General features: G+C 47.7%; 1 protein-coding gene across 13 annotated transcripts; it reads left to right on the top strand.

The window, feature by feature from the left end:
• Positions 1-10: 10 nt before the first annotated feature.
• Positions 11-25,001, top strand: LOC112920814 (cyclin-dependent kinase 3). Of its 13 annotated transcripts, none has more exons than XM_025999789.2 (11): positions 11-148; positions 4,511-4,547; positions 10,427-10,547; positions 11,892-12,046; positions 20,438-20,528; positions 21,395-21,520; positions 21,790-21,867; positions 21,946-22,315; positions 22,408-22,509; positions 22,762-22,965; positions 24,329-25,001. In XM_025999789.2, exons 3-11 carry the CDS (start codon positions 10,459-10,461, stop codon positions 24,452-24,454), a joined length of 1,341 nt encoding a protein of 446 aa, XP_025855574.1. In that variant the 5' UTR covers positions 11-148; positions 4,511-4,547; positions 10,427-10,458; the 3' UTR covers positions 24,455-25,001. The 13 variants fall into 13 exon arrangements, with proteins under 13 accessions (XP_025855574.1, XP_025855576.1, XP_025855575.1 ...); XM_025999791.2 differs by having other exon boundaries at positions 4,511-4,551; XM_072746612.1 differs by having other exon boundaries at positions 105-257.
• Positions 25,002-25,289: the final 288 nt, after the last annotated feature.

The raw sequence follows: 25,289 nt of genomic DNA, 5'->3' as shown, positions 1-25,289 counted from the left end.
CCGGGAAACTGCCCTGGGGAGCGGTGGCGGGCGCGGGGGGAGAAAGCCAGGCGCTCCTGGTAGCCCGCCCCTCCGTCGTCACATGATCGCGCGGGGCGGAAAACGGGAACCCGAGGCCGCCGCGACGCCCTGACAGGTCGGCGAGAAGGTAGGGAAGGGGCGGGACGATGCGGCTGAGGAGGAGTGCGCCTGCGCCGTGGGACTCGCCGGGCCCGCCGCTTCCGGGTTCGCGCGCGGAGACCGTCCGAGGACTGAAGGTCCTTGACTGGGGATTGGGTGGGGGTGGGGGTGGGGGTGAGGTGGGGGTGGGGCGCGACACGGGGAGGTCGAGCCTCTGGACCGCGCGGCGTTGCCCCGGACTGTTGTCGTAGGGTTTCCTCAGATCCTCCCAGATTGGACACGGGAAGGAGGACAAAAGTCGCACTGGGATGAGGCCTCCGCTTATCTTTTGTTAAGATAATGGCATCCTTGTTGCCAGAAGGAATGGCTTCGGGGAGCTGGGCGTGGGAATGCGGGCCGCCTCCCCGGTCGAGGGTGGGTGTGGACCAGAATGTGACCGAGCCGGCCGTTGAGAGGTCTTGGAATCCCGGCTTTTTTGCTTCCACAGTCGTCGCCGTATCGCCATCGAAGTGACAGATGTCCACGTTTAGGAAACCTAGCCTCGGAGAAATTGTAATGAAAACCGAAAGCTCCCCGTCCTCAGAGGCAGCCACTTTCAACCATTTTTAAAATTCTGATTCCAAAACAACTGCTACACAAAATACATGCTAGCTCTTGATTTGTTCGTTTTTAGTGACCTTTTGACTTCACACCACTGTGATGAAGACCTGAGCACTCTACACCATCTCCTTTAACTTCTCCCTAACTCATTCTTATGACTTATTTATTTTTTCACCCTTATGACTTTAAACAGCATACGAATCCACTGTTTTGGAAAACTATGCACTTCCTACTCTTATTTATAGCATCAGTTTTTAGTAACAGTACTGGGAATGGGGCAAAGTAAGTGAGGCATTCACCTCTGATATAATTTAAGGGAGCACTGGTCAGGATGAATGAAGACAATTCAGTTACTTGAACTTACAGTGAATCAGCATTCACTGATTTTTCCTTTTGCCCCAGATTCCAATATATCAGGGCAAGGCACTGTTACTGATTGTGTTTTTAATACCTCCCTCCCCCGCCCCCCAAGCTTTAAAATATTTAGTTTGGCTACTGTGTTTGGACTGTTGTCCTGGTCCAAAGCCCGCTCTTTAGATACCGCTGACATAACATCATAAGACAAAGGTGGGGTGATTGCTTACTCAGGTAAGGAAAGGCTCTACTTGGCAAAGCTTTGGCAGTGTCTCAGGAGAAAATAAGGCCAGATTTTTTTTTTAAATTTTATTTATTTATGATAGTCACACGCAGAGAGAGAGAGAGAGAGAGAGAGAGAGAGGCAGAGACACAGGCAGAGGGAGAAGCAGGCTCCATGCACCGGGAGCCCAACGTGGGATTTGATCCCGGGTCTGCAGGATCGTGCCCTGGGCCAAAGGCAGGCGCCAAACCGCTGCACCACCCAGGGATCCCCTAAGGCCAGAATTTATTAAGAGTTGGAAGTCTGGTCTAAGATGTGTCTGTCAGTCCAGGGTTTGGTAAGAACCCTGTATAACAGTAGAAAATTGGTGGAAACATCAAGGCAAGGGAATTCAGATAATCTCAGTGGGCAAACTGCTGTTGATGATCAAGCCATTTGCCTGGGCTGGACAGTCAAGAAGAGTAACCAAAAAAAAAAAAAAGAAAAAGTGCTAATGAAGGCAGAGGACCACAAAGTCCCGTTAATGGAAGCAGTAAGATGTGGTTTGGGTTCTCTGTGTCCAGGCTAAGTGGAGTGTAGATGGTCTTCATGAGTACATCTATTCAATAAATATTTAATAATGTCCCAGACGCGGTTTTAGGCACGGAGAATACACTGAGGAATAATGCCCTCATGGAGCTGATAGTCTAGTGAGAGACGAGGGCATGAAACAAGTGAACAAATCACACTCTTTGAAATTCTACCATTTAGGAAAATGCAATGAAGAAAATAAATCAAGCTAAGGGGGTAGAGTGACTGGGGTTGGAGAATGCTAATTTAGATAGGGTGGGCAGGGACAGCCTTGCTGAGGAAGAGGAGGATGACCTGGGACCTAAAGGGGGAAAGAGAAACAGTACTGTGACGGTCTGGGGAAGGCTGCTCAAGCCTGAGGAGAAGCAGTGTGCAGGTCCTGAGGGTGAGGAAGCGTGATGGCCAATGAGAGCTGAAAGGTAGGCCAGGTGCAGACCCCTTGTGGCACTGCGGGCCAACACAGAGACTTTCCGTTTTAATAGGAATTTATAATAGGAAGTCTTTAATAGATTTTCAATGGGATCATGTGATCTGATTTACATTTTTAAACTTTTAATTTTTTTCACTTTTAAACATTTTATTGTGGAAATGTTCAAAAGGCTTAAACATGTACGAAGGTAGAAGGAATAATACAAAAAACCCCATCTACTTTTCACCCAGGTCCAAGGATTATCCACTGTACCTCCACCCAGTTCCCCTCCATGTTAATTTTAAGCATATCTGATATCATATTCTTTTTTTTTTTAGCGTTTTTTTTTTTGTTTTGTTTTGTTTGTTTGTTATGATAGTCACACAGAGAGAGAGAGAGAGGCAGAGACACAGGCAGAGGGAGAAGCAGGCTCCATGCAGGGAGCCCGACGTGGGACTCGATCCCGGGTCTCCAGGATCGTGCCCCGGGCCAAAGGCAGGCGCCCAACCACTGCGCCACCCAGGGATCCCTGATATCATATTCATAAGTACTTTTATTTTTTTTATTTTTATTTTTTTTCATAAGTACTTTTAGTATATATCTTTAAACAATTTAACACAATCCTAATACCCTTATAACACTTGGGTATATTAACAATTTCTTGTCATTGTAATCAATATTCAAATATTTCATAAAAAATTGTCTGCCATTGGTTTGTTCAAATCAAGGTCCAAACAAAGTCTACCCATTGTAGCTGATAAGAATCTTAATCCTCTTTTAATATATAGGTTTCCACTCTATAATTTTTTTCTTCAACTTATTTGTTGAAAAAGCTAGGTCGGGGCACCTGGGTTGCTTGGTCAGTTAAGTGTGTGACTCTTGATCTCAGCTCAGGTCTTGACCTCAGGGTCCTCAGTTCAAGTCCTATGTTGGTCTTCATGCTGGCTGTGGAGCCTACTTCTAAAGAAAAAAAGAAAAGAAAGAATTGGGTCATTTTTTTGTATTGAATTTCCCACAATCTGGATTTTGCCATCTCTGTGGTATCTTTAACATGTTTCTCTGTTTCTGTATTTGCTGTAAGCTGTTGGTTTTACCTAGAGACATTGTTAGATTCAGACTGAGGTTCTGGCAGAAAATACTCCCTTCGGCATAGTTTCCATTTTAAAATAGCACTCTAGGGGATCCCTGGGTGGCGCAGCGGTTTGGCGCCTGCCTTTGGCCCAGGGCGCGATCCTGGAGACCCCGGATCGAATCCCACATCGGGCTCCCGGTGCATGGAGCCTGCTTCTTCCTCCGCCTGTGTCTCTGCCTCTCTCTCTCTCTGTGACTATCATAAATAAAAAATAAATTTAAAAAAAATTAAAAAAAAATAAAATAGCACTCTAAAATATCAGGTGGCTCAGCAGTTTAGCATGTCTCATGAATAAATAAATAAAATCTTAAAAAAAAATTAAAAATATCACTCTGGTTGTTACAAGAAAGGGAACAATAGAAGGAAAATAGTGGAAACAAAGAGACCAATTTTGAAGCCGATGAAAGCTTGGACTGGAGTGGCTTGGAGGGAGTGAAGTGCGGCAATTCAGTATGTATTGTGATGTAGAACTAGCGGAAATTCGTGACCAGTCAGATGAGACCATGAGAATAGGGAGGCATCAAGAGTGACTGGTGGGCTTGAGCAGATGGAAGACAGCCGTGCTGTCATGCTGTCGTGCTGTCGGGGACAGAGTGGGGGTGACTTGGAGGTCATAGTAGAGCCACAGGACTTGGTTCTGGTAAAACGTCACCCACCTGTGCCTATTGGCTCTCCTTCTCAGGACCCACAGACATGGCCAAAAAGAACAGTAGAACAGCAATTATCAAATAAAGGAAATACAATACTGTTGATACCACACCATAATCTACAAAGCTTTTCATGAATTATAGTTGTCCAACAATGTCCTTTGTCTCCTGCACCCGAGATCCCATCCAAGATCATGAATTATATTTAGTTGTATTAGTTTCCTAGGCTGCTATAACAAAGTACCACAGACTAGGTGTATTAAATAACAGACATTGTGTCATAGTTGGGGGAGGTCCGAAGTCCAGATGTAGACAGCTTTGGATCCTTCTGAGGCTGTGAGGGAGAATCTGCTCCTTGCCTTTCTCTCAGCTTCTGATAGTTTGCTGGCAGTTCTTGGTGTTCCTCAGTTTCTATCCACATCGCTCTGACCCGTCTTCATCTTAATCTCTTTTAGGTGGAGCATCTCGTCTTCTGTGACTGACACGTTTGAAGTCAGTAAGCCAGCTCTATAGTGTCCTTCATTTCAAATGTCTGATATCTCTTCATGATTAGATTCAGATTATGTATTTTTTGTAAGAATACCACAAAAACCGTGTGTCTGTGTCAGTGCATCATATCCAGTTAGTACACGAAGGTCATATTTGCTAAGTTCCTTGACTGTGAAGGGGATCATTTTTCTCTTTCTAACTAATAGGTAATCCATAGGCAGATATGTTGAAATCATGTAAATATCCTGTTCCTCATCAGACTGTTACCTAGTACGTGTAATATCCATTGATTATTCTTCCCTGAATATCTTTTTACCCTGATGATTGCAAAACTTTTCAATTGTAAAACATTGTAAAACAATCCTTTTATTTGGTAAAATTCATGTAGTTGAGATTATATTTAAAATCTGTGAAAATCCCCACAGGATAAAATCTTTGTGGGGGGGGCATAGTTCACATCGTGTGGTGTAACTTGGGTTTTAATGTTGAAGACTCATTGTGCAATATCAGCTAACAAAGAATTGCAGCTTTAAAAACATTTATGAGTGGCTTCAGGAATGTGCAGAGACAGTGTTGTGCTCCTAGAGAGTAGGGGGGCTTGACACATCTCTTCCATCTAACTATTCCTAACTTTTATCCTGTTATAATAAACTGGTAATCTGTTCTAATTGTGGAATACTAAACATACACAATCAAGATTCTTATCTCCAAGAAAGAAACCCAAAGCTGATAAAAGCTATAATGAACATAGTTACAGGTGTTACTTCCCTGACCTTCAATCTGACCTTCCATTCTACTACAGAAATCTTAGTAATTGCTTCAGAAAAAAAATGAAAGAAGCAATCAGATCGGGTCACCATCCTTCCTGCATGGTATTTTCAAATTTCCCAGTCATTAAAAAAAAAGGACTATTTCTCTTATTCATAATGTGGACTTTTTCTCCCAAGAGTAGATGTTTTGCCTTGGGGAATGAAAAGGACAAGGCTCTGAAGTACAGGTTATGCCATTACTCAGACTTGTAAAGACAGTGCTTGAAGCCTGGCTAAGCCATAAGAAAAGCCAGTCTTGATAGATCTTCTCAGAAACTTCTTTGAATGTCTGATGATATAAGGATAATAATTTACGGAACCAACTGTGTTTATTGTAAATTAACAGAAGTGTTTTAATAAACACATAGTAACTTATGACTGAAAAAAAAAAAAATCAGAGAAGCCTGGGTGGCTCAGTTGGTTAGGCATCTGGCTCTTGGTTTTGGCTCAAATCAGATCTCCTGGGTCGAGGGATTGAGCCCTGTGTTGGGCTCTGCACTCATAGGGTTGTCGGCTTGATGATTCTTTCCCTCTGCTCTCACCTCCCCCCCCAAATAAATAAATATTTTTAAAAATTAATAAAATAAAAAATCCAGACACCTGGTGGCTCATTCAGTTAAATGTCTGCCTTCAGCTCAGGTCATGATCTCAGGGTCCTGGGATTGAACTCCAAGTTGGGCTCCTTGCTCAGTGGAGAGTCTGCTTCTCCCTCTTGCTCTCCGTCTGCCTCTGCCCCTCGCCCTACTCATGTGCGCTCACTCGCTTTCTCTCAAATAAATAAATAAATATATATATATATATATATATATATATGTAAAGAACAAATAATCAGTGATGGGGCACCTGGCTGGTTCAGTCAGAAGAGCATGCTAGTCTTGATCTTGAGGTTGTGGGTGTGAGCCCCATGTTGGGTATAGAGATTATTTAAATAAATAAACTTTAAAAAAATCAATGAGTTTGAAATTTGCAAAAGCATATACCCCTCCAAAGAGTCAATTCTGCTGTATGATAATTCAAAAAATAAAATTAATGGTGTCGTTACTTATAGTTTAACTTATAGTATGTGTAGTACTTGAGAGTAGAAAAATTACTTTTTGTTTTTAAGATTTATGGTTAAGATCAGATGGTTAAGCATCTGCCTTCAGCTCAGGTCATGATCTCTGGGTCCTGGGATCGAGCCCCAGGTTGGGCTCCCCGCTCAGTGAGGAATCTGTTTCTCCCTCTGTCTCTGCCTCTCCCCTCCACTCATGCATGTATGCGTGCTCTCTCTCTCTCTCTCTCTCTCTCTCTCAAATGAATAAATAAAACACTTTTAAAAAATAATGAAAAGATGTATTTATTTTAAAGAGGGGTGGAGGGAGGAGCAGAGGGATAGAATCCTCAGGTAAACTCGCCACTGAGCACAACCCAACGCAGGTTTCAATTCCAGAGCCCTGAGATCATGCATGACCCTACCTGACACCAAGAGTCACACGCTTAACCCACTAAACTGACTAAGCCACTGAGGTGCCCCTAGAAAAATTACTTTTTAAAAAAGATTCTAGGGCAGCCCTGGTGGCGCAGCGGTTTAGCCTGTAGCCTGGGGTGTGATCCTGGAGACCCGGGATCGAGTCCCACGTCAGGCTTCCTGCATGGATCTCGCTTCTCCCTCTGCTGTGTCTCTGCCTCTCTCTCTCTCTCTCTCTCTCTCTCTGAATAAATAAATAAATCTTTAAAATAAAATAAAATAAAAAACATTCTAAGGTTTTGCCTTTTTGCTAGATTGAACAGAATTGTCCCCTTTATCCAATACTGGAACCAAACATTTTTCTCTTTTCTTGGCTGATTTTTGGATTTTTGGTTTTAACTTTTTGCTTCTCTCTCTTGCCAAAAATTATTAGGGGGCTCTCTCATTTCTGGGGACAAGAAAGAACAGGTTTACTCCCTGGTCGCAGGGATACCGACCATCTGCACTTAGGGCTATAGGACTGGGCCTTGGCCAATTGCCCTGTGCTGCTGTTCTGTACCCACTGTCTTGAAATGCCCTTTGACCAGTAACACTGCCCAATGACCTTGTTAGAGGATACTAAAGCCAATTGTACAAGGTTCTAGGTAACATTAAGCTGCTGCTGCTTTTTTTTTTTTTTTTTTTTTTTAAGTAAGCTCCATGCCCAGCGCAGAGCCCAATGTGGGGGTTGAACTCACGACCCTGAGATCAAGACCTGGGCTGAGATCAAAAGTCAGATACTTAACCAACTGAGCCACCCAGGTGCCCCTAACATTAAACTTGTGCACTAAAGCTGTTTCATCTGGCTTCTGCAAGGGTCTTACTTGGGATGATTTAATTACCATTTTCTGTGTTTCTGTCTTGGTTTATCCCATTGAGCAGCTCAAGCTATCACCCTTGGCCATCCCATTGTCACTGATATCTATTCCAGAATCCCTACTTCTCTAACATTTTCTACATGTGGATCCTCATGTTCTGGAGTGTTCTTTCACACTTACACAGATATACATATTATATGTACATGGCTGCTCCATACCTTTTTTGCTGATGGTCTGTCTTGGAGATCTTGCCATATAAGTGCCTACAATGCCTCATCTTAAAAAGCCTGCCAGGTGTCCTATGCATCATTATCATGTGACTTATTTAACCAGTGTTTTCTTATAATTACTAACAAAAGGTCAACCCTAGTCTAACCATGAGTAAAACATCAGACAAACTGAAACTGAAGGTCATTCTACAAAATACCTGAGTAGTACACTTCAAAACTCTCAAGGCCAGGGCAGCCTTAGCAGGGCTAAGCAGGACCCTCCCAGGGTCGAGTCCCCGTCAGGCTCCCTGCATGGAGCCTGCTTCTCCCTTTGTGTTTCTGCCTTTCTCTCTCTCTCATTCTCTGTGTCTCTAATAAATAAATAAAATCTTAAAAAAAAAAAAAACAACCCAAAAACCTCTCAATGCCAAAAAGCAAGGAAAGTCTGAGCAACTGTCACAGCTTGGAGGAATCTAAAGAGACAACTGAATATAATGTGGTAGTCTGGAAGAGACTATGGACCAAAAAGAAGCATCCAGGAAAAAACTAAAGGAATCCAAATGAAGTGTGGTGTTAATAACACATTGATACAGGTTCATTAATTGTGACAAATGTCTCATACTAACATAAGATGTTAATTATAGGGAAAACTGGGTATGATATACCATCTTTACAGGTTTGGTTGCTTTTTTTAGAGGTGGGGAGAGGCAAAGGGAGAGAGAATCTTAAGTAGGCTCCATGCCCAACGGGGAGCCCTATGAGGGGCTTGATCTTACAACCCTGAGATCAACACCTGAGCTGATATCAAGAGTTGAATGCCCAACCGATTGAGCCACCTGGGTACATTTTTTAAATAAACTGTATTTTAGGATAGTTTTAGAGATGCCTGGGTGGCTCAGCAGTTGAGCATCTGCTTTTGGCTCAGGGCATGATCCTGGAGTTCCGGGATCAAACCCGCATTGGGCTCCCGCTTCTCCCTCTGATTGTGTCTCTGCCTCTTTCTCTGTGTCTCTCATGAATAAATAAATAAAATATTTTTAAAAAATGATAGTTTTAAATTTATTTTTAAAAGATCATTTATTTATTTATTAGAGAGAGAGAAAGAGGGAGAGAGAGAGAGCATAAGCAGGGGAAGTGGCAGAGGGAGAAACAGACCCCTACTGAGCAGAGAGCCCCATGAAGGGCTCAATCCCAGGACCCTGGGACCATGACCCAAGCCAAAGGCAGATGCTTAATCTACTTAGCTACCCAGGTGCCCTAGATTTGTATTTTAAAAAACTTGCAGGGGCATCTGGATGGCTCAGTCAGTTGAGTGTCCGACTCTTGATTTCAGCTCAGGTCTTGATCTCGAGGTCATGGGTTCATGCCCTGCACTGGGCTCCACACTGGGTGTGGAGCCTCCTAAAAAAGAAAGGAAGACTCCCTTTATGTACAACAATGAAAGAGTGCCATAATATATTAAGTGAAAAAAATTAAAATACGGAACACCATATATAGTATAGAGGAAGGAGTTGCGTGTGGTGGCTCAGTCGGTTAAGCATCCTACTCTTGATTTCAGCTCAGATCATGATCTCAGGGTTGTGAGATTGAGCCTGGAGTCTGGCTCCATGCTGGGTGTGGAGTCCGCTTGAGATTCTTTCCCTCTGTTCCTCCCCCTATACTGTCTTGTGCTTACTCTCAAATAAATACATAAAGTATTTTTTTTTAATTTATAGTATAGGGGGGAAATAAATATCTACTTAACTTTGTTTTTATTTGCATAATGAAACACTGGTTACATAAAAAATGAATAAAAATGGTTTTCTTTAAGGGCCAGGGTTGGCAGACTTTCAACACAGGTCAGATCCAGCTCATTGCATGTTTTCGTAAATAAAGTTTAAGGAACAAGCCTCACACATTTCTTTGTATTCTCTGCGACTGTCTTCATACTGTAATGGCTGCATTGAATAGTTGTGACAGAGATCGTGAGTGACCATGTGCCCTTTTATAGACCCCTCCTCGGGGGATCAGGGTGGGAATGGGTTGCATAGGGATTGGAGTGGGACAACGGTTCTCCCCGTAGATTTTTTTGCAAAGATTTATTTACTTTTTGAAGAGAGAAGCAATGTGAATGCATGGGGGAGGGGCTCAAGGGGCAGAGGGGGAGAGAGAGAGTCTCAAACAGACTCTGTAGAACAGGAAACCTGACATGGGGCTCAATATCATCACCTGAGATCATGACCCAAGCTGAAACCAAGAGTCACATATCCAACTGACTGTGGCACTCAGGTGCTTTTATCTTTTATATATATATATATTTTTAAGATTTTATTCATGAGAGATGCAGAGAGAGAGGCAGAGACATAGGCAAAGGGAGAAGCAGGCTCCCTGCAGGGAGGCCCCTGCGGGACTTGATCCCAGGACCCTGGGATCCCGACCTGAGCCAAACGCAGATGCTCAACCACTAAGCCCTCAAAAAATGTTTTTAATATTAAACTACCACTCGCTGGAACTAGCCTTTCAGGTGTTGCTGGTCTCAGGTTCTGTTAACCATAGTCTTGTGTTCTGCTTGGTTTGTCAGGAATCTTCAAAAATCCCTCTCCACTATTTGGGATGCTGCCCAAACCTGGGATCTATTACTTCCCCTGGGAAGTCAGTGCTGGCCAAGTTCCCGATGGGGGCGCGCTAAGAACATTCGGCAGGTGAGAATGGTTTCTTCATCATGTGGTTAGGAGGGTGTTTCAGTACCTCCCACCCCACCTCCTGCCAGAAAAAAAAAAAAAACAATTAAAATAGTGTTATTATAAGGGTTTTTTTGTTGTTTAATTTTTAAAGTTTTCTTTGATCAAGTCATCTCTACACCCAACATGGGGCTTGAACTCACGACCCCAAGATCAAGAGTCACATGCTCCCCTGACAGGTAGTCAGGACCCCTTGTCTACTTATTTTTTTTATTATTATTTTTTTAAATATATTTTTTAAATTTTTTATTTATTTATGATAGTCACACAGAGAGAGAGAGAGAGAGAGGCAGAGACATAGGCAGAGGGAGAAGCAGGCTCCATGCAGTGGGAGCCCGATGTGGGATTCGATCCCGGGTCTCCAGGATCGCGCCCTGGGCCAAAGGCAGGCGCCAAACCGCTGCGCCACCCAGGGATCCCTAGAGTTTAACAGTTTGACCATATAACTCTATAGTCCCATTTGGGTATTTCCCCTAGAGAAATGAAAGCATATATCAGCCAAGAGATTTATATGCAAAAGTTCATACCAGTTTATTCATAAGAGCCAAACACTGGAAGCAAACCAAACAAGCTGATGGATGGAGAAACAAATTCTCAATAATAATTACAGCAGGGGCCCTCGGTGGCTCAGTTGTTTAGGTGTCTGCCTCCAGCTCAGTTCATGATCCCAGGGTCCTGAGATGGAGCTCCACCCATGTCAGGCTCCCTGCTCTGTGAGGAGCCTGCTTCTCCCTCTCCCTCTGTTTGCTTTTGTTTTCTATCTCTATCAAATAAATAAATAAAATATTTTTAAAAAGTAGTTCCAATAGGGTGCTACCAAACAAATAAAAGGAATAAACTGCTGATTTACCCAACAGCACAAATGAATCCATAAAACCATTATGCTGAGTGAAAGAAGCTAGACACAAAAGAATATATGCTGTTGTGATCTGATTTATATAAGAGTAGGAAAACTCACCTGTAGAGACCAAAATCAGTGGTTGCCTGGGGTGGGAGTTGGGGAGACGGACTTCAGAGTAGTGGCACAAGAGAACTTGTGGGGGTGATGGAATGGGCCAAATCTTAATTAGGGTGCTGGTTATATATCAGTTTATACTTTTGTCACCATTCATGAAACGGGTGCCTTGTGATACATGTAATTCATATCTTCACAATGTAGACTGAAAACAATTTTTTGAACTTGTTGCTGCCATTATATTTCTCTGATCAGAGGCCCATGGATTTATTGGCCTTCCAGAACCTTTTAAGCTTTTTGAGTTTGTTCTGTTTGCGGACAGAAATGATTGCACTTTCTCTGACCTGCAGGTTGTGCCTCTATGACATGACCCAATCCCGAATGACCCTGCGAGCTCAGCATGGATCTGACGAGCACCAGATCCTGGTCTGCACCAAGCTAGTGGAGCCGTTCCAAGCCCAAGTGGACTCCCTGTACCTTGTCCTTGGGGAGCTCGAACACCAAGGTAAACTTGTGGATTTATTTATTTATTTATCAATCAGTCAATCAATCAATCACATGTCCTTTCCACTCTGGGTCCTGGGCCTGCCTTCTTACGCAACAGGAGTCCCTCACTGGGTTTAGCTTCCCTTCCACAGCAGCCCAAAAGTTCAAGGACTCATAGAAAACAGATGTGATCAGGCTCAGTGGACCTGCTCCAGGGAAGTGAGAGGAGAGAGAAACCATGAATTGCTAAAGGCCAACCACAAGCCGGGCCTGGTACTACACGGTTTACTTCAGTCTTTTTCAATTTGCACACCAGGTCTTTTTTTTTTTTTTTTTTTTTTAATTTTTATTTATTTATGATAGTCAGAGAGAGAGAGAGAGAGAGAGAGAGGCAGAGACACAGGCAGAGGGAGAAGCAGGCTCCATGCACCGGGAGCCCGATGTGGGATTCGATCCCGGGTCTCCAGGATCGCGCCCTGGGCCAAAGGCAGGCGCCAAACCACTGCGCCACCCAGGGATCCCTGCACACCAGGTCTTAAACTGAGTCTTATTGTTGCTGTTCCATAGATAAGAAGACCAAGGCAAAGAGGATAGGGCTGGAATAACAGGCCAGGAAGTCAGGGGAAGAGATCTGGAAGGGAACGAATCCCAGCAACCTGGGAGAACCTCTTTAGCATCAAGAGTTGAAGGCTGCAGGGCACCTGGGGGTGCTCAGGGCATAATCTCAGGGTCGTGGGATCGAGCCCCGCATCAGGCTCCCTGCTCAGTGAGGAGTCTGTTTCTGCCCCTCCTTGTGCCACTCCTCCTGCTCATTCTCTCTCTCTCTCTCTCTCTCTCTCTCTCAAATAAATGAATAAAATCTTGGAAAAAAAAAAAAAGAGTTGAGGGTTGCTCTTTAAAACCCAGGTACTGAGCAGCCCGGGTGGCTCAGCTGTTTAGCGCCGCCTTCAGTCCAGGGCATTATCCTAGAGACCCAGGATCGAGTCCCACATCGGGCTCCCTGCATGGAGCCTGTTTCTGTCTCTGCCTGTGTCTCTGCCTCTCTCTCTCTCTCTGTGTCTCTTGTGGATAAATAAATAAAATATTAAAAAAAAAAAAAACCAACAACCTAGGTACTCAAATGAATTCTTTGCCTCCCTCTCTGGCCATCCCTATGTCATCTTCCTTTACATAGTTGATATCATACTAAATAATGTTGTATCTGATTATTTAGGCTTCACATTATATTGTAAATATTTCCCCATGTTTTTAAAATTTTGTAGATACAGTGTTTATGGCTATATAATATTTTATAGATTAGATGTATATCGGGGATCCCTGGGTGGCGCAGCGGTTTGGCGCCTGCCTTTGGCCCAGGGCACGATCCTGGAGACCCAGGATTGAGTCCCACGTCGGGCTTCCGGTGCATGGAGCCTGCTTCTCCCTCTGCCTGTGTCTCTGCCTCTCTCTCTCTCTGACTATCATAAATTAAAAAAAAAAAAAAATGTATATCAGTTCACACAATCATTGCACGTTTATATTGTTTCTGTTTTTTTGTTCTTAAAAATATACTGTACGTTTACTGGTTAAAGACATCATGGTATATTCAGTTAGTAGAATATTATGCAGCCATTAAAAATGGTGTAAATTTATATCAGTTGACATGAAAAGATGTTCACAGTATCCTCTTTTTTTTTTTTTTTTTTTGAGAGAGAGTGAAAGAATGTGTGAGTTGGGGGTGGAGGGACAGAAGGAGAGAGAATCCCAGGCAGGTTCCATGCCCAGCACAGAGCCCAGTGCGGGACTCCATCCCACAGCTCTGATATCTTGACCTGAGCCAAAATCAAGAGTCAGACTCTCAACCAGCTGAGCCACCCAGGCGCCCCGATGTTCACAATATCTTATTAAGAAAAAAGCAGTTTACAAAACAATATGTATTGTATGATCCCCCCATTTTTTTTTAAGATTTTAGTTTTAAGTAATTAATCTCCACACCCAACATGTGATTTGAATTTATAAATCCAAGATTAAGAGTTGCATGCTCTATCAACTGAGCCAACCAGGCACCCCTGATACACATTTTTATGTATATAAAAAAATTAAATTTGAAAGATTACTCACCAAAATGTTAATAATAGTTATTTTTGTACTTTTATTAGCATTTTACAATGAAAATGTATTACTTTTATAGCCGGGGGGGGGGTGGAAACATTAAAAAAAAAATCTATATATCAGGGTGCTGGGTGGCTCAGTTGGCTAAGCATCTGACTCTTGATTTCAGATCAGGTCTTGATCTCAGGGTCATGAGTTCAAGCCCTGAACTGGAGCCTACTTTTTTTTTTAAGATTTTATTTATTTATTCATGAAAGGCACAGAGAGAGAGAGAGGCAGAGACACAGGCAGAGGGAGAAGCAGGCTCCATGCAGGGAGCCTGACGTGGGACTCGATCCTGGGTCTGCAGGATCACGCTCTGGACTGAAGGTGATGCTAAACCGCTGAGCCACCCGGGCTGCCCTGGAGCCTACTTTAAAAAAAAAAAAAAAAAAAAAATATATATATATATATACACACACATATATATATATATATATAAATTTTAAAAAATTATCCACCTCAATGCTACAAATTAATACCTTCATGCACTTTGTCCATTTTCTGATTATTTCTTCAGGATAGTTTCCTAAAAGTAGAATTGCTCTATTGAAGGATGCAAACATTTATGTTTCTTGCTTTATACCACCAACTTCCTTTCTAAAAGTCATGGGTGGTTTTTAACTCTGGATGAAATGTTATTAGATGGTGCTTACTTTAATTGTCTTTGATTTAATAAAAGTTAATCTTTATTCAGGCTTAAGCCTTTGAACTTGCTTACAGAGTTCCTACCCTCAATATTGAGAGGCAGGAGGAAGGTGGGTGGGAATGGGTACAAAGGGCCTTTGCACAAATGATTTCCATTTTGACTACAGCCCAAGTCACCTGAGGCTTTCTTCTTCTTCTTCTTCTTTTTTTTTTTTTTTTTAAAGATTTTATTTATTCATGAGAGAAACAGAGAATGAGAGAGAGGCAGAGACACAGGCAGAGGAAGAAGCAGGCTCCATGCAGGGAGCCCGATGCGGGACTCGATCCCAGGTCTCCAGGATCAGGCCCTGAGCTGAAGGCAGCGCTAAACCACTGAGCCACCGGGGCTGCCCCTGCGGCTTTCTTCTGTACCTCCAGCCCTGCAGTGAATCTTGGGAGCTCCTGGGAGCCTGCTGCTCAGTGTCCAGGATGCTAAGGCCCGACTGCAAATACAGAGAGGTTGAAACAAAGGTGGGACAGCAGGCCAAGAGGAGAACAGGACCTGGAGGGGATATTTAGAATTACTTGTGGGAAGAAAATTAAGAAAAACTTTGTTAAAGTTCAACACATAAAATTTTTAAAATTTAATATATTTTTAAAAGGTTTTATTTATTCATGAGAGACAGAGAGAGAGAGAGAGAGAGAGGCAGAGACACAGGCAGAGGGAGAAGCAGGCTCCATGCAGGGAGCCTGATGTGGGACTCTATCCCGGGTCTCCAGGATCATGCCCTGGGCTGAAGGTGGCACTAAACGTCTGAGCCACCTGGGCTGCCCCTAAATTTAATATTTCAAATCAAAGATGCACAAAAGTAGGATGGACCTCCCCGTACCCATCACCCAGATTCAGCAGGGACCCATAGTCTGCTGTTGCCTGCATTTTATTTACTTATTTTGCTGCCCTCCTTTAGAGCAAATCTGACATCATTTCATTTACCCATAAACACCTCATATGCTTCTACCAGTACCACAATCACACCCAACAACATAGCTGTCCTTTGATATAATCTAATCCCATGTCCAAGTTCATTCCGTTCCCCTCCATCGGTTTTTAAAATTGGTTACTTCAGATCAGGATCCAAAGTCCATTTACTGCATTTGGCTTCCATAACCCAGGTCTCTGTAAGAGTTCTGTCCTCCTCTCTCTCTCTCTCTCTCTCTCTCTTTTTTTTTTTTTGGCATTTATTAGAGAATTTGGGTCTGAAATTGGCTGATTGCTTCCCCCTGGTTGCATTAAGCCTTCTTTTCCCAGCCATTTCCTGAATGGATTGGAGTTCAGGGACAGCTCATGGTTGATGAGGAAAAGTTCTTTAGAGAAGAATCCCAGGGCATAAATGCAGGAAATGTCGAAAGGCACCTCCTTAAAAGACCTGATAAAATAATGAATCCAGGCAAGATCGTTATCACTGGCTGCTCCCATCGGGCTATCAGCCCATGAAAACAGGGCAGGAACGCTGCGCAGCAGGGACCAGCCAGCAGCACCTGCCCCACAGGGCAGACTCTGCAGAGGCAGATCCATCAGCCGGGAAGGCACAGACAGCGCAGCACCACTTTCTGTCCTTGCCCGCACCCCCCAAACCTGAACCTGAAGGATCGAGCCTCAGGTCAAGCGGCATTCTCTCTGGGTGCTGGCTACTTGATCGCTTCTTATTATTTTCATCACAATCTATGTGTTTTTTCTTTCTTAAAAAAAATTTCTCCGTAAACTTCTAGTTTTTAAATAAGACATGCTCATCATTTGAAACTAACACACGGAAGGAAAGACAACGATGAGGAGGGAGGGGCAGAGTGTGAGCCGAGCCTGGAGGTGGCTGCTGGTCCCTAGTCTACAGGGTGCCTGCATGGCTGCCTTCACACCTCCTCTGTCTATCTTGTCCTGGTCAGGTCCCAAGTCCCATGGGGCACAAACATCAACTAGACACAGATCTAAGATCTGTTGGGTGGCAAGGTGAGCAGTTCTGAGGACAGCCAAGAGGCCAACTAAAGTCACCTTTCTGAAGCGCCTGGCTGGCTTAGTCATAAGAGCATGTGACTCTTGATTTCGGGGTTGTGCGTTCAAGCCCATGTTGGGTGTAAAGATTACTTAAATAAATAAAATTATATATATATATATATAATTATATATTTATTTAATATATATAATATATTATATAGAATATATTTATTATATATTCTATATAATATATATAATATAATTATATAATTATTATATATATTATATATATAATTATATATTTAAGTTATATATTTAAGTTATATATATATATATATATATATATATATATATATATATATATATATATGTAAAGTCACCTTCCTGAAATTTGTGCACACAACTAGCCAAGGAGGCCAAAGGTGAAGAAATGCCGTACCAGAAATCCACTTGTTCTGTTCTCTGACTTGTTCTTTGGGTACCATCCCAGAGCCTGAGGACTTCCTGCCCAGGGCTGAGGGGTGGGGACACAGTCTTCTCTCCATTCTGCTCCAGGGCCCCTGGGAGAATTCTCTCAGTTGCAGATGACCTTGCCCACAGCGAGAGGCTGCCCTGGAGCCCTAGCCATAAATCCCATGAATCCCACCTGCCTGATTTTCCTCCAGCTGACTCCTATTACCTGCCCCTACAGGCCTTCCTGTTGGGTTGTCGCCTGGAACCTTTGTTCCTGCCTGAAGGGCTCCTCTTTCTGCGCTGGCCTTCCCCAGGACGTGCCTGAAACCTGTTCTCTTTGCCAGGACAGCGATTCCCCTCTGTCCCCATGTGAAGCCTGGTCATCCTCCCAGGGCCCAGAGGCAGGCCCAGCAGCCTGCTGGCTGATAGATCGGCTTTGCCATTCCACCTTTGTCCTCTGCTGCTAACCGGTTCTGCCACTAGGCACCTCTGCCCCACTTCTGCCTCCCATGGCCACGGCCACACCTCTGCCACCTGAGACTGCAGTCGTGACTCTGGGTGCCTCTCTGCTCTTCAGCCCCCACAGGACCTATGCACTCTGGGCTCCTCCTTTTTCTTCCACCTTCTGTCCTGGTCATGGCCTCCTCACTGCCATGGCCACCCCTTTCTTGGAGGAAGTTTCTGGCACTTACCTTCCATCACCAATGCCTGATGAACCCCCAACCTCCGCCCTTGCGGGTCCCGCCTGCCTGCTGCTGATGGAGAAGGTTCCCCCGCTCCGTGGGTTCCTAGCATGATGTTAAAGTCTCTTGTCGCACTGGGGCCTCCCGTGTGTCCCCGTCAACCCTGTCCCACAACCCACAAACAGCTGTTTCTGGCATTTGCCTGTCACGGGAGACCCCTACTTCATCACCTCCCTGCTCCTGCTCCTTTCATCAGGTCCAGCAGAGGCCGCAGCAGCTCCTCCTAAAGTCACCTGTGTCCACAACCCCCTGTGGCTTCTTTCTTCTGTCTGGGTTGAGGGCCCTTCCTCAGCCCCTGTGCTGTGACCCACGGCCGGTCCTCCCACAGGGACTTGGCTCTCCCAACTGAGTCCTTAACCTGTTACTGCTGCCTCTTCCCTTTCTGAGTATAAATCACTCAAGCCTCTTCTATATTAAGATAATAACAATAACAGTGTTCTCTTCTGCTCTGTATCCCTACCTCGCTCTGGCCCTCCTTCCCTCTTTCCTCCCCACACCTCTGCCCACTGCATGCCCACTACCCTGGTCATTCAGTCCTTCAGTTCTGGGTTCGTTAAACTTGCAAGAAATTCTTCTACAGGACTTCCTAGTCATCTTGTCTGTAAACTCTGTTCTCCCCTCCCTGCAGCATTTCCTCAAATGCTGTTCCTCGCATTCCAGTTTCAAGGGCCTGCGGATGCTCTGACAGGACTGCCCAGTCTGTCCCTTGTGATTATCCTATTTATTAAGGTCACTTCTGTGTTTGATAGTGTTTTTCATCCACAGGGAGAAACAATATGTTCCTCAATATAAATCTAAGATGGAGGGTTTCCCCAGGCTGACGAGAGGAAAGCGCTGATAGGCATCGAGTAAGAAAAGTTCTGTGCAGGGTGCCTGGGTGACGCAGTGGGTTGGACACTGACTCTTAGTTTCGGCTCAGGTCATAATCTTGGGGTCGTGGGATTGAGTCCTACCTGCATCAGGCTCCATGCTCAGTGCTGAGTCCATTTCAGATTCTCTCTCCCTCTCCCTCTGCTCCTCTCTACTCATGCGCACTCTCTCTGTCTCTCAAATAAATAAATAAATAAAATGTTTAAAATAAAATGAATCTAAAAAAAAAGTTCTGCGCAATTAAGTCAGATAACTAAGAACATCTTCATACAGGAAGTTGTTGTGTTTTTTGTAAAGATTTGTTTTATTAGAGAGGGGGCCAGGAGGGGCAGAGGGAGAGGGAGACTCTCAAGCAGACTCCTCTCTAAGTGGGGAGGCTGACGCAGGACTCCAGAAAGAACCAACAGTCTACACTGATGGCTAGATCAGGGTAGTGTCCCACACTCACTGCTCCATAGGCCGTGCAGCCTCTGCAGCCTGGCCCCAGGGCCGACAGAACCTGAGGACACACAGGTAACCTGATTCAGACAAGTTCATCTTCCTGTGTTGGAGGCTGGAATCTAGACATTCTGACCCTCTGAATTCTGCCCCCATGCTGTGTTAAACCAAGAAAGTGGTTCTAGGGTGCCTGGCTGGCTCAGTTGGTAGAGTGTGCAACTCTTGATCTCAGGGTCATGCGGTCATAGAGCGTACTTAGAAAAAGGAAAAAAAAGAAGGAAAGAAAGTGGCCTAGACCAGGAGACTAGGAGGAAAGCTAGGCATGACCTATCTAACAAAAGAGCCTATATTTCAAAACCGCATCAAAAGAACACAGGATAATGTCCTAGAGCATTGAATATGTTTGTTGACATGCCCAGAGAGCATAAAGAACATGGATGAAGAAAGAAAGAAAAAAGAAAAGAAATCCAGAGTGCCTGGGTGGCTGAGTCAGTTGAGCATCTCACTATCTCAGCTCAGGTCTTGATCTCAGGGTTGTGAGCTGTTCTCCCCACCCATGTGGAGCCTAGTTAACAAAAAACCTGTTAGGGCAAACCCCAGAAGTCTTTCCAGCTTGATGTCACCTGCATGTTGACAAATCTTTCCATCAAGTCAGCACAGCATGTGCCAGAAGCACCTCCCAGCCCCTCATCCAGGGTGGGTTGACTTGGCCCTACAAGGCCAAACTCCTCCCCCTGGATCCCAATTTCCAATGCCAGTGGGGCCCAGTATGCCAAGGGGGGAAAATGGGATGGGATGGTGATTGAGACCCCTCCTCAACCCCAGGGACTCGGGGCCTACAGAGAAGGTGGCAGGAGGTGTCAATTAAGATGACAAAGAACAGAGGTAGAGGGTGCATCTACCTGGCCCTTCCTCGGTGGAGAAGTGGGACTTCCAGGCCATCCCGTGTTCCAAATAGGTGTGATCACATGCACCAGCCCCACCGTTCTGAAGCCCAAGTAGAGAAAAGTGACCAGTATCTCGCATACCAGCCTTCAGACTCCTCCTGTCAGAGTTCAGGCCTGAGAGCAAGTCCGGGGAGAGAGCTGGAATGCATCTGTAAGGTGTGTGGCTGACACGGGCTCAGTCACTGCTAGTGCCTTGTGCTTGTGTCTTTCAGACGGAGGCTCCGTGGTGAAGGCCCGGGTGCTGACTTGTGTGGAAGGAATGAACCTGCCCTTGTTAGAACAAGCCGTGCGGGAGCAGAGGAGGTACCAGGAAGAGAGGGACAGCAGCCAGTAGCAAATGGCAGTTCCTGGCAACCGCCACCCCCCACGCCCCCCAACCGGCTCCTGAGGCTGAGCCCACTGGAGACGCCTGAGGAGAGAAGATCCAGGACCTTCCTCAGAATGACACCCTCTGGAGCCAGAGAGAAGAGGGCGCCTTTGCTAATTTGGATCATTCCAGACACACCCTCCCCTCACCGGGAGCCCGTGGGAGGCTGAGCTGTGGGGTGCTGGGCGCTGGGCCTCGTGTGGGAATATGGAGGGTTCTGGAAGGTCCTCATGAATAAAGGCCCCAGTGGGGGAGACCTTGTGTTGTGTGCACGTGGTGCAGCGCCGGCCGGGGCCAGGAGGGGGAGCCGCCGAGCAGGAAGCCTGTCTGCAGTGAGGCTCCAGGAGCACAGGGTTTCTGGTGAATTCTGGGCTGGGGTTTGCCGGAGGGGTGCTAGGAGCCTCTGGGAGCCTCCAGGGCCCGGGGGGCCGGCTCAGGATGCAGGGGGGGCGCCCCACCAAAGTTCTGCCTTCAGAGGAGGCCGAGCGCCCCCAGCATTTGGGGCCCAGCCCCTCACTCTGGCCATGCGGCCTGAGGCAGGACCGTGGCTCCAGAAACTCTTCCTGACCCCTGACCTCTGCCTCAGGCTGACTCCGGCCCCTCAGGCCGCCCTCCTGGCTGCCTTCACCCCCAGAGCCTGGGCCCCGCGGGCAGAGGCAGGGGCTCGCTGGGAAGTTTGGGCCCTCCTGCACCCCGTAGCCGGCCCGGGAGGGCTGGGGTGAGGGGGGCAGAGGCGGGCGGCGTGTCCGGGGGGCCGGGGGCAGCCGGCCAATGCCCCAGGCGCGCTCTGTTTCCTGGGCAGCTCTGCGGCCATGGATGTGTTCCAGAAGGTAGAGAAGATCGGAGAGGGCACCTATGGGGTGGTGTATAAGGCCAAGAACAAGGAGACGGGGCAGCTTGTGGCCCTCAAGAAGATCAGGCTGGATCTGTGAGTGCCGCCGCGCCCCGGAGCCTCCCCGCCCAGGGCGGCCCCTGCCCCCTCAGGGCTCCACGCCCCCCGCTTGGGAGTGTGCCCGGTTCCGTGGGTGGCCCCGCCGGGCCACGCTTGCCCAGCGCCCTCGGCGGGTGTGTGCTGAGGAGCTCGGCGCCCCACTGCCGGCGGCCCGGGCCCGCTTCCGGGAAGCGCACCCGCAGGTGACCCCGGGCGGGAGCACCCTGCTCGCTCGGCCTCCACTGCTGCGCCCTCCCGCCCCGCAGGGAAACCGAGGGAGTCCCGAGCACCGCCATCAGGGAGATCTCCCTGCTCAAAGAGCTTAAGCACCCCAACATCGTCAGGTGAGGTGGGGGAGCAGGTGGGGAGGCCGGGCCGCCCGGGCCAGCGGGGGCCGCGTGGTGACCCGTGTCCCCGGTCAGGCTGCTGGACGTGGTGCACAGCGAGAAGAAGCTTTACCTGGTGTTTGAGTTCCTCAGCCAGGACCTGAAGAAGTACATGGACTCGGCGCCGGCCTCCGAGCTGCCCCTGCACCTGGTCAAGGTAGCGAGGGCGGGTGCGGAGGGCCCGGGCGCGCCCACCGGCCGCCGTCGCTCAGGCAGCGTCGCCGCGGCTCGGCAGAGCTACCTCTTCCAGCTGCTGCAGGGGGTGAGCTTCTGCCACTCTCATCGGGTCATCCACCGAGACCTGAAGCCCCAGAACCTGCTCATCAACGAGCTGGGGGCCATCAAGCTGGCCGACTTCGGACTGGCTCGAGCCTTCGGGGTGCCCCTGCGCACCTACACCCACGAGGTACTGCAGGACGGCGGGGCAGGGGCGACAGCTGAGGGGACGTCACCCGAGCACCCGGCCCCCCGAAGGATACCGGCTTCTCGCCCCCACAGGTGGTGACGCTCTGGTATCGCGCCCCTGAGATCCTCTTGGGCACCAAGTTCTATTCCACAGCTGTGGACGTCTGGAGCATTGGTTGCATCTTTGCCGAGATGGTAGAGAGAGGGACGGGCATGGCCACGGGGAGGCCGCAGGCAGGGTCCCGCTCGGGGTGGGGAGTGGGACTCTGATTCTCCCTTGAGGGGTGGATTTCTGGGGTGTTTGGGACTGGCTCTGGGACTAAGAAAGCGAGCCTTATTCCAGAAAAGGGCGGGATTCTTCGCCCAGCCCTGGGAAAGACATCTTAACTGGTTTTGGATTCTGTAGGACAAGGGAGTGGGCCCCACACCTTCTCTTCCTCATTTCAGGTGACCCGCAGAGCCCTGTTTCCTGGTGACTCTGAGATTGACCAGCTCTTTCGAATCTTTCGGACCCTGGGGACACCCAGTGAAGCCACGTGGCCAGGGGTCACCCAGCTGCCTGACTATAAGGGCAGTTTCCCCAAGTGGACCAGGAAGGGGCTGGAGGAGATCGTGCCCAGTCTGGAACCAGAGGGCAAGGACCTGCTCATGGTAGGTACAAGTGGGAGGCAGCGCAGGGCGACAAAGCCTGCTACCCCCATGGAAGTGCCTCTTTGTCAGCCAGCCCGTGTGTCACCCCAGCTCCTCCAGAGTCCAGCTGGTCTCTTTTCTGACCCCTGAACACAACTCGCTTGTCCCTGTCCCTGTGTGTATTGATGGTTCAACCTGGAGGCATCACCCCTGAAAAGTCCAGGGCTCATGTTTCCTTTTAAAATTTTCTTCTAGTTAGCTTTGTTTTTATGCTCTAATAGTTACCTTTAAGATTTTATTTATTTGAGGGCACCCCACGTGGCTCAGCGGTTTAGCGCTGCCTTCAGCCCATGGCACGCATGATCCTGGAGACCCGGGATCGAGTCCTGCGTCAGGCTCCCTGCAAGCTCTGCCTGTGTCTCTGCCTCTCTCTCTCTCTCTCTCTCTCATGAATAAATAAAATCTTAAAATAAAATCTTAAAAAAAAAAAAAGATTTGAGAGCGAGCGAGCACAGGCAGAGGGAGAGGGAGAAGCAGACTCCCCGCTGAGCGGGGAGCCCAACCTGGGGCTCGATCCCATGACCCTGAGATCATGACCTGAGCTGAAGTCAGACCCTTAACTGACTGAGCCACCCAGGCCCCCGATAGTCGCCTTCCTTCGTAAGCTTTCCCAGGCAGGGAGCTTGCCTCCTTCCATAGCAGTTGCTCTTCCCGGGAGGCTGTTCCCTGCTGTCTGGGCCCCTGCCACGGTCTGAGCCCACCTGTCCTGTCGCACATTCTGACCTGTTGGGCTGGCCCAGGCCAGACTGCCCAGGCCTCAGGCAGAGCCATCCGTTCTTACCCACAAAGACTCCGAGCCACATCTCTCTTTAATCTGGTGTTGGGCCAGAGGAAGGCAGGGCAGTATTTTCATTTTTCCAGAGGCCTGTGTTTATCTACCAGCCCAATGCCAGCAGGATGGCATATACCTCCAGCCACGGCTCTTAGCACCCCATCCTGGCTACTCCCAGGCAAGGGGTCCTTCCACAGCCCAGCTGGGCTTAGGGACTCTGAGTTCCTGTCTCACCCCCTGAGAAGTCTGTCTCAACCAGAAGTAGGCTGAGGCTGGGAACCCCAGGTAGGAAGAGGCCAGGCGGACTGAGCCTCTAGTCTGCAGGAGACAAGGATGACTTCCAGGCCGGCCTAGAACGAGCTCTTTGTCCCCAGGTTCTGACAGGTCCAGAACAGCTCATGAGCTGGGAAGTAGTGGGTGCATGCGGTTCCTGTTTGAAGGCAGCTGCTCTGGGGCTTGGGACTCACCCCCCTGGGGGCTGAGGGTAACTCCTCTCTGGGCCTGGCCACCCGAAGGCTCAATCTCTTTCCTCCCCTCTTCCTTCCTCCACAGCAACTCCTGCAGTACGACCCCAGCCAGCGGATCTCAGCCAAGGCTGCCCTTGTGCACCCCTACTTCTCGTCTGCCGAGACCTCCCCAGCTCCCCACCAGTGTGTGCTGGAGCGTTTCTGCCGATGAGGAGGTGGGAGGCCCTCAGCCTCGGGGCCTCTCTCCAGCTGCCTCCCTTCCCACTTCCCCCAGAAAGAGAACAATCTGGGAGAGAGCAAAACTTTGAGGAATTTGGCATCAGCCTCCAGAGAGCTGAGTTTGGGTGTTAGTTTTGTCAGCAGGTTAGCACGTTCCCGTGATGTTTGTTGGGTTCAACAGGGCCGTTTCAAGATGGGGGTAGTTAGTCTGGCTCCCTGGCGCTGGAACAATAGTTACCAAGGCGGGTGGGAAGCCTGCCCTCTGGCAGCGAGGCAGAGCCAGCCCCCGCGCCCCAGCGGAAGGGTGCCCCCTGCTGGTCTTTACGGCTTTAAAATGTTTTGGGAGAAAAGCTGCATTCCAGTTAAGCGTCTGAGTTAAACAGGGAGCACGGCCAGGGAGAGGGAGATTATTTTCCTGATCCCAGCGTAGGTCGGGGTGTGTGGCGGGTTCTAAGTAGTTGTCTGTACTCAGGATATGCTTATGTTCGTTTGCCTCTGGTTTTGAAAACAGGAAATAAAAGTGATGCGTTCGTTCCTGAGCTGTCCAGTGTTTTCTTCCTCAAAGGGGGTCACCAGGGACTTGCTGACAAGGGGGAGGTTGACAGAGGGCTGGAGACAGTTCTGGCCCGAAGCGAGAGACCCAGAACAGAGGCGGTGGGGAGGGGCCGTCTGTGACCTTTCCAGGACCTGCCAACATACCCTCCCCAGAGTCAAGGGAGCCCAAGCCCCTGGGAGCACCTGTTCCCTTGGCAGGGCTGGCTGGCATGTCGCATCCCACCTGGGTGGGGAGGACCCCAGCCACGCTGTACCTCGCGCTCATGGCTCTG

This window comes from Vulpes vulpes, chromosome 2 (genome assembly GCF_048418805.1).
Source record: "Vulpes vulpes isolate BD-2025 chromosome 2, VulVul3, whole genome shotgun sequence".
NCBI lineage: Eukaryota > Metazoa > Chordata > Mammalia > Carnivora > Canidae > Vulpes > Vulpes vulpes.
Note: the sequence above shows the minus strand (reverse complement) of the source record. Positions and strands in the feature narration are given on the sequence as shown.

Bases quoted from the DNA above. Each gene is read 5' to 3' on its own strand.
- LOC112920814 (XM_025999793.2), top strand. From the start codon at position 2,649: ATGATAGTCACACAGAGAGAGAGAGAGAGGCAGAGACACAGGCAGAGG. The intron at 22,510-22,761 runs GTAGAGAGAGGG...TCCTCATTTCAG, and splicing joins GTTGCATCTTTGCCGAGATG to GTGACCCGCAGAGCCCTGTT. The intron at 22,966-24,328 runs GTAGGTACAAGT...CTTCCTCCACAG, and splicing joins AGGGCAAGGACCTGCTCATG to CAACTCCTGCAGTACGACCC.